At 42.5% G+C, this 21,466-nt stretch overlaps 1 protein-coding gene across 2 annotated transcripts in view; it reads right to left on the minus strand.

The window, feature by feature from the left end:
- LOC109901288 (N-acetylgalactosaminyltransferase 7-like) overlaps nucleotides 1-15,216 on the minus strand; it is a 31,414-nt gene extending 16,198 nt beyond the window's left edge. For both annotated transcript variants that reach the window (XM_020497335.2, XM_020497336.2), the window contains exons 1-2: nucleotides 14,876-15,216; nucleotides 13,423-13,871 (exon numbers count right to left, since the gene is read on the minus strand). In XM_020497335.2, coding sequence (XP_020352924.1) covers nucleotides 13,423-13,871; nucleotides 14,876-14,998 — 572 coding nt within the window. In that variant the 5' untranslated portion in view covers nucleotides 14,999-15,216. The remainder of the gene's footprint in view (nucleotides 1-13,422; nucleotides 13,872-14,875) is intronic.
- Nucleotides 15,217-21,466: the final 6,250 nt, after the last annotated feature.

Consider the following 21,466-nt stretch of genomic DNA (forward strand, 5'->3'; position numbering starts at 1 on the left):
GCTCAAGCCACAACAAGTGATCCACTTTGTCAGTAACTGGTTAGTCCACATGAGTTCTATTTTCCTAACACGGTGCAGTTCACATGGCTGTCAACCTCAAACTGACGGAATAATGTTCTGCCCATAGATCATGGAACGGTTTACATATGTAGACCAACTAGGAAATGCAGTCTAGAGATGCAGTTAGGTCTGGGGCAGTGATGTAGTGGTTAATGCCATTTCACAAAGAGAAAGTTGCAAGAGACATTCACCCTCCACTCCACCCCTGGTCTGGGTGCAGCAACAGTCTCACACCTACTACAGTTAATGTAATCAGTCGACAGTATGGTTGTCCTACATTCCTAGGAAGCACCAAACCCCAAAAAATGGGGCCCAGCCACAATCACTCATCATGTTCTTTAGTCTATCATCCATTATCTCCCATACTGACTAGGCCATAGTAAAGTCCACGTGGGGTGTCAGCAGCCCAGCCACATAACCTAAAGCCTGTACTGTAGCGTCCAACCGGTCTCATGCGGACTGTTCAAAAGGTGCCCTTTGTGTTCCCACTGGGCCCCGCGGCCAGATGAAAGGCTGGAGAAATACACCTTCGCCTGTTTGTTCTCCACACAGTATTAGTCCATTGTGAGTTAATCAGTTACAGTGTGTGTGGCCCAATGTGTGCACACAGACAAAACGATGAGGTGACACCATTCATTCGTATGTGAAGACTCAATAGCGTATTGAAGCCAATTGAAATCTGTTAAGACGGCGTCTCATGAAGACATAACCTGAAACATTTGAGCTACTCCAGGAAGTGACGCTGCTCCCTCTCATCGAGTAACTCAAGTTGAAGACCGACCGGGGTACTGCAGGCTGCCATTAGCAACTAAATTACCCTTATACTTGTGTGTTCGATCCAAAAAATTATTCAAGGACATACATTTGGTGTATTAGAAGCAATTACTGGTACCATGGTCTTTCAAAAATGTTTTTCCACAAAGATGGCATTTGTTCCACATTCACTATATTGGGGAATTAAGTTCTGATAACAAATGCCTCCCGTACCACTGTTGCCTTGAACTTCCATGGCTTCAATGAGAGGGGGCAGTTGATCCCTTCTGGTTTGGCCTTATATAATTTGAAAATTAAAAAGACTAAAGATCATATTTAGTTGAGAGTGATTAACACAAGGTTTAGCATATTTCTGTAACACAGATTTCCAGTGTTCTAGTTGCGACACTCAAGGTGGGGGTTGGTCACTAGACTTGTTATGGATTATGCTCATATCGGTTGATAGTGATTGACGCCAGACTGGAGGTACAAGGACACACTGATTATTCACGGTTGTATTGATGACCTTCTGTGGACACCGATTCTGTAGCAGCTGACAAAGCCGCTGCCTTGGTTTTGAACTGCGAGCCTCTCGGTCTGGTGTTTCCAGAACATTTGGTGCAATCTGATTAGAAGAAAAAAAGGGCCCGTCTCCAAGAGACCAGTTAGACATTCTCTGTGCTGGAGGCGTCTCCGTTACAACTTGTAATAAACCCGATTAACTTGAACTACGACTGCTCCTTTTTGTCCAGCTAGATATTCATTATACCAAACTTCACGCAGTACCTGAAACGTACTGCTACACAAACAACTCTACAGAACACTAACCAGCTAGTGTACCGTAATAAAACCTACGTAACAGTCTTATCAAGAACCAGACCACTGGCAACATGTCCCTATCCAAATAGTATAGGCCATCAGTCACACATCTCCAGTAATGAAAATAATCTGTAGCTGCATTCTACTTCCAGGGTTAGGAGAACTAGGCGATCTGATACGTTCGTTTATACACTGAATCCAAAACAACTCCATGCAAATGAAATCCAAAAGGTTTCCCCTCAGCTTGAGAACCTTGGGTTGACCTAGCCACGGGACAGCCTAGCCTCCATTCCTCATTTGTTCTGCTATGACTGTTCTCTAATCTGCTCTGATATAAACTAAAGCCATAATGCAGGTCAATTGGATTTATGTTGTTGCGTGTGTTTTGGCTGGCCGGACTGCTCTTCTGTATATACGCTGATGTTCTATGGTAGGGCTCCCACTGGCACATAGGTCTCGTAGACTGCCCCTCATGTTATTACATCGTCACCTGACCTTAAGAGTTCCATCAATGCATACTAACCAGTGTTGTTACAGGGATTCCCATCACTTCGCATAGTTTTACCAATGCTTTGATATACTCTGAACAAAAATATATATTTTTAAAAACGCAACATACAATTTCAACGATTTCACTGAGTTACCGTTCATAAAGGAAATCAGTTAATTGAAATAAATTAAGCCCTAAACCACAGATTTCACAACTGGAAATACAGATACATTTTTTCTTTTTAAAGTAGGGGCGTGGATCAGAAAACTAGTCAGTATCTGGTGTGAACACCATTTTGCCTCAAGCACGACATCGTCACAGAGTTGATTAATGGCTGTGCGACATTGCTGGATATTAGCAGGAACTGCAACACACTGTCGTACACGTCGATCCAGAGCATCTCGAATATGCTCAACGGGTGACGTGTTAGGGGAGTATGCAGACATTTTCAGCTTCAAGGAATTGTGTAGAAATCCTTGCGACATTGGGCTGAGCATTATCATGCTGAAACATGATGACGGCAGATGAATGGCACGACAACGGGCCTGGTCACGGTATCTCTGTGCATTCAAATTGCAATTGTGTTTGTTGTCCTTATCTTATGCCTACCCATACCATAACCCCTCCATGGGGCACGCTGTTCACAACGTTGACATCAGCAAACCGCTCTCCCACACGATGCCATACACTGTCTGCCATCTGCCTGGTACAGTAGAAACCAGGATTCATCTGTGAAGATTACACATCTCCAGCGTGCCAGTGGCCATTGAAGGTGAGCATTTTGTTACTCTAGTCGGTTATGATGCCGAACTGCAGTCAGGTCAAGACCCGGATGAGGACAACAGGCATGCAGAGGAGCTTCCCTGCGACGGTTTCTGACAGTTTGTACATAAATTCTTTGGTTGTACAAACCCACAGTTTCATCTGTCAGAGTGGCTGGTCTCAGATGATCCCACAGGTGAAGAAGCCAGATATGAGAGGTCCTGGGCTGGTGTGGTTACATGCGGTTGAGAGACTGATTGGACGTACTGCCAAATTCTCCAAAATGACATTAGAGGTGGCTTATGGTAGAGAAATTAACATTAAATTCTCTGGCAACAGCTCTGGTGGACATTCCTGCAGTCAGCATTCCAATTGCACGCTCCCTCAAAACTTGGAGACATCAGTGGCATTGTGTTGTGTGACAACTGCACATTTTAGACTAGCCTTTTATTGTCCCCAGCACAAGGTGCACCTGTGTAATGATCATGCTGTCTAAAATCAGCTTGTTTATATGCCACACCAGTCAGGTGCATGGATTATCTTGGCAAAGGAGAAATGCTCACTAAGAGGGATGTAAACAAATTTGTTCACAACATTTTAGAGAAATAAGTATTTTGTGCATATGGGACATTTCAGGGATTCTTTATTTCAGCTTATTAAACATGGGACCAACATTTTAAAATGTTGCGCTTACATTTTTGTTCAGTATACATAGGCCTAGTGTGATAGAGCTGGAAATAAATTAGAGGGCATTTTACAGATATTGATAATTACACTAAAGTAGAGAAATGTGAAGTTTGAAATTAAATAATGCAGCTAATAGTCACTTGAAAAGTAAATATTAAAATTATTTTTGTTTAATGAACTACTTTACAATATTGTTATGTGTGGAAAGTAACACGTTACTACTATACTACTTTGCATTACTTCCATAAAATAACAAAATCTCACCATTTGTTTGACAGTCATAGGGAGCAAGGCGAGTGCTCTACCAAAGATGAGCTGCTGCTCCTACCTACAGTGCATTCGGAAAGTATTCAGACCCCTTCACCTTTTCCACATTGTTACGTTACAGCCTTATTCTAAAATGGATTAAATGTTCTCAATCTTCACAATACCCCATAATGACAAAGCAAAAACACGTTTAGAATTTCTATAAAACGTATTAAAAAAAAATCCAGAAATGCCTTATTTACATAACTATTCAGACCCTTTATTAGGAGACCCGAAATTGAGCTCAGGTGCATCCTGTTTCCGTTGATAATCCTTGAGATATTTACAACTTGATTAAATCGAGTCCAACTTTGGTAAATTCAATTGATTGGACATGATTTGAAAAGAGACACACACACACGTCTATATATATATATATACTTCATCCTTCACTCATGCTGCCAAACATACCCTTGTAAAACTGACCATCCTACCAATCCTCGACTTTGGCGATGTCATTTACAAAATAGCCTCCAATACCCTACTCAACAAATTGGATGCAGTCTATCACAGTGCAATCCGTTTTATCACCAAAGCCCCATATACTACCCACCATTGCGACCTGTACGCTCTCGTTGGCTGGCCCTCGCTTCATACTCGTCGCCAAACCCACTGGCTCCATGTCATCTACAAGACCCTGCTAGGTAAAGTCCCCCCTTATCTCAGCTCGCTGGTCACCATAGCATCTCCCACCTGTAGCACACGCTCCAGCAGGTATATCTCTCTAGTCACCCCCAAAACCAATTCTTTCTTTGGCCGCCTCTCCTTCCAGTTCTCTGCTGCCAATGACTGGAACGAACTACAAAAATCTCTGAAACTGGAAACACTTATCTCCCTCACTAGCTTTAAGCACCAACTGTCAGAGCAGCTCACAGATTACTGCACCTGTACATAGCCCACCTATAATTTAGCCCAAACAACTACCTCTTTCCCAACTGTATTTAATTTTTATTTATTTATTTATTTTGCTCCTTTGCACCCCATTATTTTTTATTTCTACTTTGCACATTCTTCCATTGCAAAACTACCATTCCAGTATTTTACTTGCTATATTGTATTTACTTTGCCATCATGGCCTTTTTTGCCTTTACCTCCCTTCTCACCTCATTTGCTCACATTGTATATAGACTTGTTTATACTGCATTATTGACTGTATGTTTGTTTTTACTCCATGTGTAACTCTGTGTCGTTTTATCTGTCGAACTGCTTTGCTTTATCTTGGCCAGGTCGCAATTGTAAATGAGAACTTGTTCTCAACTTGCCTACCTGGTTAAATAAAAGGTAAAATAAAATAAATAAATAAATAAGGTTGAAGGAATTGTCCGTAGAGCTCTCCTTTGAACAGCCACAACTGACACCCACGAAGCATCGTTACCCATCGTTCCACAAAAGCCGCGGCCCTTGCAGAGCAAGGGGAACCACTACTTCAAGGTCTCAGAGCAAGTGACGTCACCGATTGAAACGCTATTTAGCGCGCACCGCTAACTAAGCTAGCCGTTTCACATCCCCCCTTTTGACCTTCCTCCTTTTCCGCAGCAACCAGTGACCCGGTTCAACAGCATCAATGTAACAGTATAACTTTAAACCGTCCCCTCGCCCATACCCGGGCTCGAACCAGGGACCTTCTGCACACAACAACAGTCACCCACGAAGCATCGTTACCCATCGTTCCACAAAAGCCGCGGCCCTTGCAGAGCAAGGGGAACCACTACTTCAAGGTCTCAGAGCAGGTGACGTCACCGATTGAAACGCTATTTAGCGCGCACCGCTAACTAAGCTAGCCGTTTCACATCCGTTACAAAGGCAAGGTCTGTCTAGTTTTTTGGAAATTTGTCAAAGCCAAATAAGCAGTAGCAGTAAGAATGAAGTCCTCCACAATAGTATGGGGCTTGCCTGTCCTAGCCACTCGGTAGCTCACCACATAAGACACTTAGTCTCATTCTTATTAAAATGGTATCTGTTGCTTTTATACATGTCTTACTACTCAGAAGTATTCTTAATTCTTGCTCAAAAAGAGTCCTGTGGTTTATTCTTCAAATTGGCATGTTTCGTTTCTAAATGTCTGCGCAAGAGTGAAGGTTTCATCGAGTTGTGAGACAGTACTTTTGCACATATAACACTGTGGCTGAGGAAAGGCACTACTCCCAATGTAAGTGAACCCCAAATCAATGTAGTTTTCATCATATTTGCACCTCTTCAATGGTCCAACGTTCCTGTCTGTTGTTCAGACATTTCCTGTGTAAGGGGGCAGTAGCCCTTCAGGTGCATCAGATTCACAACTGTCAGTGTCCGTGCTAGCTGGGTTAACAACGAATGTAGAATTACTGATGGTAGCATTGGATGTGCTCGTGGAAGCAGAACAACTTGTTGCTGACAGGTGCAGGTATAGTACTGCTGGTAGTAGCAGTACTACCAGTAGAGCTCGTACGTGTCTCTATGGACACGGGCCTTACTTTTTTAAAACCATTTATCTATTTTCGAGACAGAAGGAGCAGCAGCTACATTTGGCTACATACGGCGTGTTAGTGGAATTCCCGTGAGAGAGTAATGGTTAATGTGATTGGATGTTCATTATTTGACTAGGCTTCCTGTATGTGACATTGTGTTGTTAATTAGCTGAACACTAGATGGTTACATTTTATTTTTGGCAGTGAAACAAGGCTACTCAGGTGAGAAAAAAAAACAACATCACCCAAATGTTTTGCCCTGTTGGAAATCTAAATGGATTGTTTGAAAATGTGAATCACATTTTTATTTGGCGTACCATCGGCGGTATTGCGCGTACCCCTGAGGCAACCCTGACAAAAGAGGGAGAAGGGCCTTGCTCAGGGAGGTGATCAAGAACCCGATGGTCACTGAAAGAGCTCCAGAATTCCTCTGTGGAGATCAGAGAACCTTCTAGAAGGACAACCATCTCTGCAGCACTCCACCAATCATGCCTTTATGGTACAGTGGCCAGACAGAAGCCACTCCCCAGTAAAATGCACATGACAGCCTGCTTGGAGTTTGCGAAAAGGCACCTCTAAGACCATGAGAAACAAGATTCTCTGGTCTGATGAAACCAAGATTGAACTCTTTGGCCTGAATGCAAAGCGTTACATCTGGAGGAAACCTGGCACCATCTCTACAGTGATGCATGGTAGTGGCAGCATCATGCTATGGTGATGTTTTTCAGGGACTGGGAGACTAGTCAGGATTGAGGGAAAGATTAACATAGCAAAGTATAGAGAGATCCTTGATTTAAAAAAATGTGCTCCAGAGTGCTCTGGGGCGAAGGTTCACCTTCCAACAGGACAACGACAATAAGCCCACAGCCAAGACCGTGCAGGAGTGGCTTCGGGACAAGTCTCAATGTCCTTGAGTGGCCCAGCTAGAGCCCAGACTTGAACCCAATCTAACATCTCTGGAGAGACCTGAAAATAGCTGTGCAGCGACGCTCAACATCTAACCTGACAGTGCTTGAGAGGATCTGCAGAGGAAAATGGGAGATACTCCTCAAAGACAGGCGTGTCAAGCTTGTAGCGTGATACCCAAGAAGACTCGAGGCTGCAATCACTGCCAAAGGTGATTCAACAAAGTACTGAGTAAAGGGTCTGAATACTTATGTAAATATGATACTTCAGTTTTATTTGTAATAAAATGTGGAAAAGGGGGTCTGAATACTTTCCAAATGCATTGTATTTAGTCAAAATCTCACGGGCTGCCAGGTCTGGTTACAGACTAATAGAGATGTAGAGGGGACCATTTCCACTAGACAGGAAAACCCGCTATGGGCTTTGCCATCACAGAAGGGATCAATGGCAAAGATCAGAGGTGCGCCCTATATACAATTCTACTGACAGCAGCCGTCATGACATTTCTCCAAACAGCCTCTCAGCTCGCATAAGAACTAACTGAGGAAACAAGTAGAGATCGGATCATGGAAACACGCCCGGGTAGAGATCTGAAAGTAACGCAGGCATCATTTGATAAATTAACTAACATTGCCCAATTTGAAAACACGTTACTTTCACTCCGTTACTCATAAAAAGCAGTCTGATTACGTATAAAAGTAACAGGTTAAGGCATTACCCCAACACAGGTGATTGCTAAAACGGGACAACTGATAGGTACAGCATTGAAAGTAGTAGTTCATGGAAATGTAAAAAAGTATGTTATACATTTAAATCGTTCAACTCATCGTTAGTGATAATTCAGTCAATTTATCATGATATGGATTTTTGTCCATGTCGCCAAGCAACTGATATATTTTCCCCTCATTCTTTAGACGGGTTGGCTGTTTAGCAACAAAACCAAAACGTGAGCAACTAAATCAGGCAAAACAGCCCGGATTGGCTTAGATTAAATAGTTAAGTCTCCAATGTTTATTGAAAACAAATACATTTGCACAATGAGCTAACTTATAGCAAACATATATCCGACTTTCATGTGCACAAACATATAGCTTTGTCCTACCAACATTTTTCTGCATAACTTCCTATTCTCTTCCCAACAGCAGAAATGACAAACATATACAGTAAGAATATTATATAGGAATGATCTGCCCATGTAAATTCCCAATTCAGCCCGCATAGACATGGCACATTACATACAAAACAGACAAGTGTAGAGAGCGAGAGCCTTGCTATTGGGAGGCGCCGCCGTGGGCAGACCTGGCTCTCAAGACAGGCTGTGCAGACTGCCCACAAAATGGAGGTGGAAACTGTGCTGCACTTCCTACCCTCCTGCCAAATGTATGACCAGACATATTTCCCCTCAGATTACACAGACCCAAAGACTTAGAAAACAAATCCAATTTTGATAACTCCAAATACCAGTGTGCAATCACAGCAGCAGGATTTGTGACCCGTTGTCACAAGGGCTACCAGTGAACAAACACCATTGTAAATACAACCCATATATTTATTTTCCCTTTGGTACACTGTACATAGCCATAATATAACATTTGAAATGTATATTCTTGAAACTTTTGTAAGTGTATTGTTAACCGTTATCCAGTTCACTTGCTTTGGCAATGCCAATAAAGCCCTTTGAATTGAGAGCGCAAAGCACAATCACAAGATGGTGCCGCAAAGCAGGCTATTGGCAAAGTAGTTTGGGTTTACACACCTCCATCACAGTCACGGTCAAGCTTCTCTCAAATTGTGCACAAATTTGTTTTCATTAAACCAGCATGATCATTACACAGGTGCACCTTGTACTAGGGACAACAAAAGGCCACGTTAAAATGTGAAGTTGTCACATAACACAAAGAGGTCTCAAGTTGAGGGAGTGTGCAATTGGCATGCTGATTGCAGGAATGTCCACCAGAATTGTTGCCAGAGAATTCTCAACCATACGCCGCCTCCAATGTCATTTTACAGAATTTGGCATTACGTCCAACCAGACTCACATCAGCAGACCTCGTGTAATCATGCCAGACCAGGACCTCCACATCCGGCTTCGTAACCTGTGGGATCGTCTGCGACCAGCCACCCTGACAGCTGATGAAACAGATTTTTTTTTGTCTGTAATAAACCCATTGACTGGCTGGGCCTGGCTCCCCAGTGGGTCGGCCTATGCCCTTCCAGGCCGATCCATGGCTGCGCCCTTCTAGTCATGTGAAATCCATAGATTAGGGCCTAATGAATTTCTTTCAATTAACTGATTTCCTTATAAGGAACTGTAAAAAAAGGGAGCTCAGCCCCAGTAGTCCCAGTGATGTGCTGGGCTGTTCGCGCCACCCTTTATAGCACTTTGCAGTCAAGGGCAGTACAATTGCCATACCAAGCGGTGAGGCAGCCATTCAAGGTGCTCTCGATGGTGCAGCTGTAGAACTTTGAGGAGCTGAGTGCCCATGCCAAATCTTTCCAGCCTCCTGAGGGGGGGGGGGGGGGAAGAGGCGCTGCAGTTCACGCTTCACGAATGCGGGTGTGTGGACTAGAGGTCGAACTCGGAATGGCCGAGTTTTCATAACAATCGGAAATCTGTATTTTTGGGTGGCGATTTGGCAATTTTTTAAATGTATTTGTATACCTTTTTTAACAAGGCAAGTCAGTTAAGAACACATTCTTATTTTCAATGACAGCCTAGGAAAGGTGGGTTAACTGCCTCATTCAGGGGCAGAACGACAGATTTTCACCTTGTCAGCTCGGGGGATCCAATCTTGCAACCTTACAGTTAACAAGTCCAACGCAATAACGACCTGCCTCTCTCTCGTTGCCTTCTCCAAGGAGACTGCCTGTTACGCGAATACAGTAAGCCATGGTAAGTTGCTAGCTAGCATTAAACTTACCTTATAAAAAAAATCTATCAATCATAATCACTAGTTAACTACACATGGTTGATGATATTACTAGATATTATCTAGCTTGTCCTGCGTCGCATATAATCTGACTGAGCATACAAGTAGGCAGAAGCAGGCGCGTAAACATTCATTCAAACAGCACTTTCGTGCCTTTTGCCAGCAGCTCTTCGTTGTGCGTCAAGCATTGCGCTGTTTATGACTTTAAGCCTATCAACTCCCGAGATGAGGCTGGTGTAACTGAAGTGAAATGGCTAGCTAGTTAGTGCGCGCTAATAGTGTCTCAAACGTCACTCGCTCTGAGTCTTCTAGTAGTTGTTCCCCTTTCTCTGCATGGGTAACGCTGCTTCGATGGTGGCTGTTGTCGTTGTGTTGCTGGTTCGAGCCCAGGGAGGAGCGAGGAGAGGGACGGAAGCTATACTGTTACACTGGCAATACTAAAGTGCCTATAAGAACATCCAATAGTCAAAGGTTAATGAAATACAAATGGTATAGAGGGAAATAATCCTATAATAACTACAACCTAAAACTTCTTACCTGGGAATATTGAAGACTCATGTTAAAAGGAACCACCAGCTTTCATATTTTCTCATGTTCTGAGCAAGGAACTGAAACGTTAGCTTTCTTACATAGCACATATTGCACTTTTACTTTCTTCTCCAACACTTTGTTTTTGCATTATTTAAACCAAATTGAACATGTTTCATTATTTACTTGAGGCCAAATAGATTTTATTGATGTATTAAGTTAAAATAAGTGTTCATTCAGTATTGTTGTAATTGTCATTGTTACAAATAAATAATTTAAAATAGTCTGATTAATCGGTATCAGCTTTTTTGGTCCTCCAATAAATCGGTATCCGCGTTGAAAAATCATAATCGGTCGACCTCTAGTGTGGACCATGTTAAGTCCTTAGCGATATGAACGCCAAGATCTCAACCCACTTCACAACAGCTCCGTTGATGTGGATAGGGGCATGCTCTCCCCTTTCTCCTATAGTCCACAATCAGCTCATTGGTCTTACTGACGTTGAGGGAGAGGTTTTTGTCCTGGCACCACACTGCTAAGCCTGACTTCCTCCCTGTAGGCTGACTCGTTTCCGTCAGTGATCAGGCCGACCACCGTTATATCTTCAGCAAACTTGATAGTGTTGGAGTAGTGCACGACCACGCAGTCGTTGGTGAACAGGAAGTACAGGAGGGGACGAAGCACACACCCCTGAGGGGCCCCGTGCTAAGGGTCAGCCTGGCGGAGGTGTTGTTGCCTACCCTCACCACATGGGGCTGACACGTCAGGAAGTCCAAAATCCAGTTGCAGAGGGAGGGACTAGTCCCAGGGTGGGAGGGCTGAGCGAGACAACAAATTCAAAGATGGCCTACTCTTCTATAGCCTACTCAAGGGAGAGAAAAACACACCTAGACCGTTTTATTATTCATGTGTTTTTTTGGGCTTGTGTTTCTCAACCAGGCAAAGGGTAGCTACTTAAAAAAAGGCAGGTTAGTGAAGGTGAAGCGATCGCTCCAAAAAAACTCTTTCCCAGTCCACTTAGTAAACTGAAATACATTTTTTTTTGTCAGTTATAGTCTCGTCAATTGCCACTGAAACATAGTTGTTTGACAAATATTTCAGTCACCATTTGCTGCCAAAATTAACACTAGTAGAAAAACCTTTTTGCTAGCCATCAGACCACACGTATAATTTGTGATGCACAATAGGCTTACCTCGTCATAAATTGAGTAGCACATTTCAGACAATGCGTCTTAAAGTGTAGAACTCAATCAAGGTGTTAGATAGAAAGCCAGCATTCTTCCTAGCGTCATTCTTAGCTCAGGCAGTAGGAAGCTCTCTCATCCATTTATATGCAGATGATACGGTCTTATACGCAGCTGGACCATCCCCGGATTTTGTGTTAAATGCTCTACAACAAAGCTTTCTTAGTGTCCAACAAGCTTTCTCTACCCTTAATTTTGTTCTGAACACCTCCAAAACAAAGGTCATGTGTTTTGGTAACTAAGCATTTTCTTAACTGACTTGCCTAGTTAAATAAAGGTTAAATAAAATAAATACAAATAAAATTCTTCTTACCATTATTAGACGAATGATGCTACATTTCCACATTCTAAGTGGGTAGAATGTGGCCGATACAGACATGACTTTGTGACACACAATATCTACAGTTTTGATAATGGACCAACTGAATAGTTTGACTACCAAATAATTGCTTTTCTATTGGACTGGTGGAAGGCCTTTGTTCTGTTAACATTGCACAACCAACCCTGCCCCACGCCCTTGTCATACCAGCCCTTCAGGTATAGAATTGTGCTTGCGACACCAGAATAGTGGGTTAGATGCCAATGTATGAATGAATGACAAAGTTGCATGAATGACAAAGTTGCTTTGGATAAAAGTGGCTGCTAAATGACATGTACCAGGATTGACATAAAGGGTTTCCCTATTGCCTAGGGCAAGTGAACTCTGAACAGTGACTCAAGTTGAGCCTCTTCTTAGGTTGCCATATTGAGCAGGTGAAACCAAAACTGTAAAAATAATTCCAATAGCCTAACTGATCTTTCTGGTTCCTCCCCCCCATTGTTTAAATGAAAGACAGACAATTTATGGCAGTCCGGCAATTTGAGCCTGCTCTGATAATAATTTTTTGCTGATAACTAAATATTTTAATTCTATCAGGTCTTTGATTCCTCCCCTGTGTCATTAAAGGGCAGCTAGTATGGCATGTGTGTGTGAATTAACTATTTACATTCTCAGGCAATTGATCATAATCGTCAGGCAAAAAAATAAAAAAAGACTCCTGACTTGCCTGATGGGCAAGTGCCTTTCAGACCTTAATGTCAAGCCATGGACACATTATGATCTTAAAAAAAATACATTTGTGAAAGGAACGATGAAGTAACATTCAACTGGAACACCCAGTGAGACATATTTAGAAGAGAAAAAACATTAAATTGATGACAGTTCCTTAACACACGTACCATTCCGATAGGCCTAGCTACATCCTTAATAGGGATGACTACTAGTCTATACAACACAGTACCACCAATCCATACAGTAGTCATCTACCTGGGCTCTAAGGCCTACTACTGTAATTACTCTTTATGGTGAATGTCACAGATTCCTTCTTCATTCCAATTCAAATGCCATAACACACAAACCATTCCAATAGGCCTAGGTCTAAAAATAATTATACTATGACCCAGCACCTAGTCTATCTGCCTGGATTGGGCTCAGGCCTTACACTACTTACTCTTCATGGCGAATGTCGCTGATGGTCCTGTCTAGGGAGATCATGTCGCTGGCCACCATGTTGAAGCCAAATTCCTTAATGCTGGCCTGGGCGGCCTCATGGTACTCCGCTCCCAGGACGAACGGCTTCGCCCCCTCCCCAGGCCCATCCTGCACCCCGTGGGGCTCCGGCTCCTTAAGCTCAAAGTTCCCCAGGGTCCCCTTCCTTAGGACGGGTGCCGAGTAGACATTGGTGTGGGGCTTGAAGGTGACATACTGTTTCTGGATGACATTCTGCTGGTTCTGAGCACCGCCGGCTGGTTTGCCAGGAACCAGCTTGTCATCTCCTCTGTTCTTCTGTCGGATGGAGTCCAGGTCCACCTCGACCCCTTCCACATGGGGCCAGGGGACCACGGGTTTGAACTGGTCAGCAATGTCATTCTTAGGCAAGAGGTTAGGGGCATCTCCCTCCTGCATAGAATCAGAGAGAGATTAGCTGGGCCTATTGCTTTTCCAAGGCCTAAAATGGAGGGTGTGATAGATTATCAAGCAAGTTTAGCTGACAGCGGTAGCTACTAGCTTTTACAAGGCGTAAAAGGGTTAAACAGATGATGCTCTTAATCTAGGTTTGCAGGATCAGCAAAGGTCTTAATCTGCCCTACTTGACAGCTCAATTGGCTAACTAGTCCCCCAGCAATTAGCTTAAAGTCGAATTCCTTCACTGGCCACATTACGGTGTGCACATGCGTTTATGTTCATGAGGTTCACAATAAACATCGCTAGGAACATTGCATAGCTAACCAATATAAATTACACGGCATTGTTTGTTTTAACACAGTATCACTTATTCGACAAAGACAATTACAGCTTCGGTGCGAGTCTTGACAGGTGTGAGTTTATAGCTTCAGGGATGCATTAATGTAGATGGCTAGCTTTCCAGGCATTCGTTTTGCCAGCTGGCTACGTGTCATTTCAACAACGTTTTACAAGCTTGGTGGTGTCTTTTCATACAATGATAGCTATTGTCGAATTCGTGAGCAACAGGAGACAATTTTAACGAGAGACAGCAACCAGACTAAAGCCTTCCGGGTATGTTTGATATTGTCGTCAAAGCAAGCGGACATTCCGGAATGAGTGGGGTTCAATGCAGGAACGCTAGCTAGCTAACATTAGCTGTCTGGTTAACTAGTTAACGTTAGATACCAAAATGTATAAGCAAATGGTAGTCAGCAAGACTGTCATCAAGTCCCAATGACATTTTTGCACTCTAACGTTACAGTGGCTAGCTAAAACAGACCCAAACGCTAACAATCTCCATGACAACGACTCAGACTTGCTTGCTAGCGACTTTAGCAACATGGTTAGCCAGAATTAAATGCAAAAAATGTTATAGGATGCATAGCTACAACAAAACACATGAAACATATGAAATGAACGTTTGACCAATAGAAAGCTGGTTGTAATTGAATACTTACCCGTTTAGCAAAGGGATTTTCGTCGTGCTCTATCGGCGAAAGGGAAGACCAAAGCACCACAAGCCCTAAGAATGTGGCAATAACTATTACACTACGAAGAATAAATCCAACTCTTAACCTCATTTTGAAAATAAAACCATCTACGAGGTGCTAGCTAACCTCGTTACTTCGTGGCACCCCTGCCTGCCAAAGCCAGTTCGAATCCCAAATTGAGCCAACCGTGCGCCTCTCCTGATTTGAATCCCTCTCGTCCGCATGTAACGTTATCTGCGCTCTCTCTCTGTCTGTCTGTCTGTCACACCGCCCTACTGCGAGCAAAAGTTGTAATATAAGCAGTGGCGACCCGTCATTCAGGGCAGGTGGGGCTCTTTTGAGCTTCATTTTTGTTGTTGTTGGGGGGGGGGCTTTCCTGTTTTGCATGTTATTTGGCATTAATACTTGTCACATATCAGTTGAAAACAAAGTTAAAAAAATCTAAATATATCATTAGAGTTAATAAAGCAGCATACAAACATGGTCTCTTTTTTTGTTTTCTTGACTAAGACAGCTCCAAAATGCAGGTGTTTCAGCCTAGCTCAGTGCTTTCTGTGGTGGGGCAAGCCAGCAGAAAATACGGAGCGTTGCTCAGTGTTCTGTTACTCATGGGGCCACTACATCACCGCCAAGTCTAAGGGCAGAGCTAGAAAATTCAAGCTCCTTGGGTGCTGCCACAGAGTTACATTAGAAGTGCCCATCCAAGAAGGCTGAAGGTCACTGGCCACAGATAAAATTACGTCAAATCACATTATCTACAGTATCTTTGTTTGGACTGATCATGTCAACATCATACTTTCAAAATCTTAGCTATAAGTCATCATCATGAATCAAGACGGTAATCTACTGGCAAGTCCTTTTTAATACTTGTCATAAGAAGATAAATAATTAAGAGAAAATATAGGTAAAACGTATCGGTGCTCATTGCCCATTGGACATGAACATTACACAACAAGCTGGAAATCGCAAATTCAACATTGAGTGGTTTGGAAGGAATCAGTCGCTAACTGCAAGCATTGCAAAGCAATCATTAGCCTGCTATGTAGTGGAGTGGCTGTGTGGTCCCAAGTCTAAGATTAAGGGTCTATTTTCCTAGTTTAAAATGCTAAACATTCAACATTGGCCATGCTGTCAATGAAGCTTGATTTGTGCCGCACAGAAAACAACTGTTAACTGGGAACTGCAAAATCTGACTTTAGTGAGTTCAAGACAATTGGGGACTCGGGGGAAAACGAGCTACAACTGGAAAAATAAGTTTAGAACTTTCAACCAACTCGGAATTGTACATTCGGAACTCGGAACTCTTTCTAGAGCTATGACTGAAGATCACTGACGTCATCATGATTCTACCCCCCCCCCCCCAAGTTCCCAGTTGTCTTGAAAGCACCATAAATCCAGAGAATGCCAGACTTTGAAGACAAAGTTTGATGACAAAATTTGCCCACAAAAGACCGATGCGCCACCTTCCTGTTAAAGTGAGCACAGCAAGGTGAGTCCAGAAATGTCTTGTATGCGGCTGAATAAACTATGTAATATGCCAGGGAGATATGTATACTGTAGCTAAGAAAGTAATACTAAGTGTTGTGTAGTAAGCTGTTATCAGCCCATGTGCCTCACCTTAATAATTTGATCTATTTTCACCTCTTAATTTCACCTACTGATCTGACTTGGTGGTGAACATGTAGCCTATAACCTGTTTTTGAGAAATGAAATATTGAATATTGTAAGAGCTTTCATTGTCTGCTTATATGCCCCCTTTATTTATCCTACGGTTCTGACTTGGTGTACAGGGAGAACACTTTAAGAATGGCCCATGTTCTGAATTCTGTTGCTGTACATTGCAAAAGTGCTAAACAAATAGATATATTGACTACGTGCGCCCTAGCTCGCTCATTAATGTCTTAATCAAAATTTCGGATGGCCTCTTATCCGCTTGTCATCCTCTTATGCCATAGTTTGTACATTTCAATTGTCAGTAGAAACCACATTAGTTTAAACAAGTCAGCCATATCAGCTATGTTTTTTTTAAAGGCACTAAATGAGGCTGAATGAACTGTTTCGCTGCCAGACAAGGCTCTGCTGATAGACAGGTGTAGCAGTGGTAAGGTGTTGGAACTGCTGTTGGGACTGCTGTTTGTCACCATTATAGTGTAATTCATGTATTTTGTGTGTGCTGTGTTGTGTAGTGGCTTTGCTGGCATGCATCCCACTTTTTTCTTTTTTGCCCCACTAATATTCACATGCTAAAATCAACACTGAATGTAAGACGTGCCTATTATTTCTAGAACGATGCAATCTTATAGAAATTGGAACGCAGGTTGAAAAGGTAGATGGACACACGGATGTGGAGCAATCAAAACCAGGAAGCCGCAGGCTTGTTTGATTAGCGGTTCGTATTTTCATAACTATAAAACATTGCCACATTTCGGTAGGCTATTACCCCAGATACAAGTCTTTGCTATTACAGATAGGTCCTTGATATCCAGGATCCTGGGCCGTCCCAATGATTACATCACCCCATTGAAGATTACATTTCAATGGTTAAGTTCAGGGTTGGGGTTGTTTGGTAAGGGTTGTGTTTATGGTTTAAGGTAGGCATGTCCCAGGATTGCACTAACCATTACAGATTGTTCCATCATGCACGGAACCAACCAGGGGCAACATAACTGAACATGTTGTGAATGCCAACCTCACTGATATGTCACCTAGCTTACCGTCACCATGTTTTGAATAGTGCTGCCTTTTGAAAAATGTTTTTTTTTGGTAGCTCTGGGGCCTAATGCTTGTTTCAAATATTGACAAGAATTGTGTATTTCAGTCATATACTGGAAGCGATTTTTCATTTTACGCACAACATAACATGCATTCATTTGAGATGTGAAACATTTCAAAAGCATACCTCTGCTGCTCTGCTGCTTACATTTCCTGGAGGTGTCAAACTTTGTTGACTCAAGTTCCAGAGATAGCGATAGGTGGAAGCTGCTGAGGGCAGGATGGCTCATAATAATGGCTGGAACAGAGCAAATGGAATGGCATCAATGGGCTCCCGAGTGGCGCTGTGGTCTAAGGCACTGTATCTCAGTTCTAGAAGCATCGCTACAGACCCTGGTTTGATCCTGGGTTTGATTGGGAGTCCGATAGGGCGGCGCACAATTGTCCCTGCATCGTCCGGGTTAGGGTTTGGTCGGGGTAGGCCGTCATTGTAAATAAGAATTTGTTCTTACCTGGCTTGCCTATTTAAATATTTACTTAAAAAAAAATCAAAACACATGGAAACCATTGATTTATTTGATACCATTCCACTAATTCTGCTCCAGCCATTACCACAAGCCCGTCCTCCCCAATTAAGGTGCCACCAACCTCCTTTGATAGAGATATACACACACACAATTGACTGGTTCTGACCCATGCTCCTACTTTTTTTTAAAGGTATCTGACCAACAGATGCATATCTGTATTCCCAGTCATGTGAAATCCATAGATTAGGGCCTAACAAAAGTACTTGAATTGAATGATTTCGTTATATGAACTGTAACTCAGTTTATATAACTGTAAATCATTGAATGTTGAGTTTATATTTTTGTTCAGTATACAATACTGTTACATACTCTCACATCTGCTCCTGCAACGCCCTCTACTGCTCATCCTGTGTCTCCTTGACCTGCCGCCACTCCCCCAGTACCCTCTCCCCCTCCCTCTCTCTTTGTGTGTGTGTGTGTGGGAAGAGACAGGTGTGCTGGAGTCAGAGCAGATCCCCACCAGCTGCAACCTGTTCCATAATCAAGACCTCTACAAATAGTCAGCCCAGCCACTTCCACAGTGCCAGATTGTAATCTCTGCTCAGTCAGTCTATGCTTCTAGCCATTTGTTACTATTAGAGCCAGTTATCCTGTTATGCCTGTTTTCCTTGCCTGATGCTGTTTTCCTCTCCGCTACAGTTCCACCTGCTCTGGTCCCTGTCTCCAGTTCCACGTCTCGTCATCCAGCTACTCCATCCTGGTTTCCCCTCCGGACCTGCTTACCCTGTCCCACCCCCTCTCGCTCCAGCCTCAGCCTCCTCACCTGGTTTCCTGAAACCCACCCGAGCTTCCCCAGGCATGCACTCCATCTCCCCCCTGTGTTTCAATAAATACATTGGTTACTTCATCCCAATCTCCTCGTCTGGGTCTGCTCTTGGGTTCCACTCAGCGTAACACATATGGCATGAGAGGATGCTAAATGTTAAAATACATTTTTATTCTACTGCCATGTACCCCTGTTTGTATTCTTATCTTTTATTATTCTTATTGTTGCTGCATTTTCAAAGAAGGACCCTAGAATTAAGCATTTCATTGGACGACGTATACCATGAGTATCCCGTACGTACAACTTAAAACTAGAGGGGATTGAAATTATATTAATACCTTACATTTATTGAAAATGTGCATCTGAAAATACTTTACTGATCACATAATTAATACCAACCATGGGATATACCCTTTGCCAATGTTTGCAACGCTTAATAGTAATAACCTATATCAGAGATGGGTAACTGATTGGGGTGAGGGCCCCAAAAAATGGAAGTCATGGGGTGCAGTGAGTTTACAGCAAAGTAAGTTTAAAGTTCATTTTCTGCAATTCTGCACATTCTGATATGGAGCATAGAGAACATATTTGGTGTTTTAAAGCAAGTTTGTAATTCTACACATTTTGCCATAGGCAGAGTAATTAGCATTTGTACAGTTCATTTCCTGCATTTCTACACATTTTGCCATAGGGTGGAGGAAAACGTTTGTGTGGTTTTTAATATAACTGATGAACAACGGGGCCCCACCCCGGTCGGTAATTTGGCCGTGCTTACTACAAGGATAGATAGCTGTCTGCTAGACTAATTTACCACTCTAAAAACATTTAGCTGACAATTGAGTGACGGCTGAGGCACAGCCAAATCTCGAAATTACACCTTGTGTGTTCTATTATTCTAACTCTCAACAAGAGGGAGGACATGAGTTGCCCACCCCTGCTCTATATTAACATAATGTGTGTTGCAGACAGCATTGAGGTGACTTCTTGACATTCCACAACAGCCTCTTACAAAGAAGCAAAACTTGTTTTCATAAAATAAAGTGGGATAGTGACGCGAGGCAGGATTTGAGAGAACGTAGAATAACTGCTCATTTACGGAGTATCTTATCGCTTTCTAACTTTTGGCAAGGTCTCCGTATCAAGAGCAATCTATGTAATATCTAAATTATAGCCTGTTTTTATATCAGTTTTGCAGCAAAAATAGTAGAATGACTAGAGAAGCTGCAGTGATGAATACATGGACACAGCTGACCTCTCATGTCCATTTATGGTAACTACAGAACAAATGACTAAAGCTGACTGATTGAATTCAAAACAATTATGAATACCTTCAATAGTTTAGAATGATAAAAAAGGAATTAAGAACCCAAGTTAAAGGTGAGTAAATGGAACTTAATTCCATTTGATGCATTTTTCTCTACTCGTATTCTGACCTTGAACTAATGCTGCATTCGTAACCAAGTCGGAATTGGGAATTTACCACATACGACTGGGAAAAATACACTTTAATGCCAACTGGTAATTAATTACTAGTGGGAAACTCGTCTATCATTCTGCGTTCCCACTTCTCCCACATGCTGACTTCTGATGTCACCTACTAAGTCTGACAGCACAACTGATTGGCAAACATACTGCAACTTGAGAAATCATAGACTGAACTGATTAAAAATAATAAGAAACTATACTATAACACCAAGATAAATGATATAAAGAATGATAGTAAAAAGCTTTGGAGCACATTATATGAAATTTTGGGCAAAAAGGCAAACAGCTCCATCATTCATTGAATCAGATGGCTCATTCATCACAAAACCCACTGATATTGCCAACTACTTTAATGATTTTTTCATTGGCAAGATTAGAAAACATAGGCATGACATGCCAGCAACAAATGCCGACACTACACATCCTAGTATAATTGTATAATTGTTATTCCGTAAAGTGAGTGTGGAAAAGGTAAAAATAGTATTGTTGTCTATCAACAATGACAAGCCACCGAGGTCTGACAACTTGGATGGAAAATTACTGAGGATAATAGCGGACGATATTGCCACTCCTATTTGCCATATCTTCAATTTAAGCTTACTAGAAAGTGTGTGTCCCCAGGCCTGGAGGGAAGCAAAAGTCATTCCGCTGCCCAAGAAGAGTAAAGCCCCCTTTACTGGCTCAAATAGCCCACCAATCAGCCTGTTACTAACCCTTAGTCAACTTTTTGAAATAATTGTGTTTGATCAGATACAATGCTATGTTACAGTAAACAAATTGATAAACTTTCAGCACGCTTATAGGGAAGGACATTCAACAAGCACAGCACTCACACATATGACTGATGATTGGCTGTGTAATGAGGTGCGTACTGGCGGTAGAGAAGTCAGGCGCAGGAGAGAGAAAACTGATTCACAACGGTGTCGTGTAATCAACATAAACAGCCGTCAACAGAACAATACATGAAATGGGTCAAACAAAACCCGGTAAATACCAGCATACCGTTGC

Source organism: Oncorhynchus kisutch, linkage group LG12 (assembly GCF_002021735.2).
Source record: "Oncorhynchus kisutch isolate 150728-3 linkage group LG12, Okis_V2, whole genome shotgun sequence".
Taxonomy (NCBI): Eukaryota; Metazoa; Chordata; class Actinopteri; order Salmoniformes; family Salmonidae; genus Oncorhynchus; species Oncorhynchus kisutch.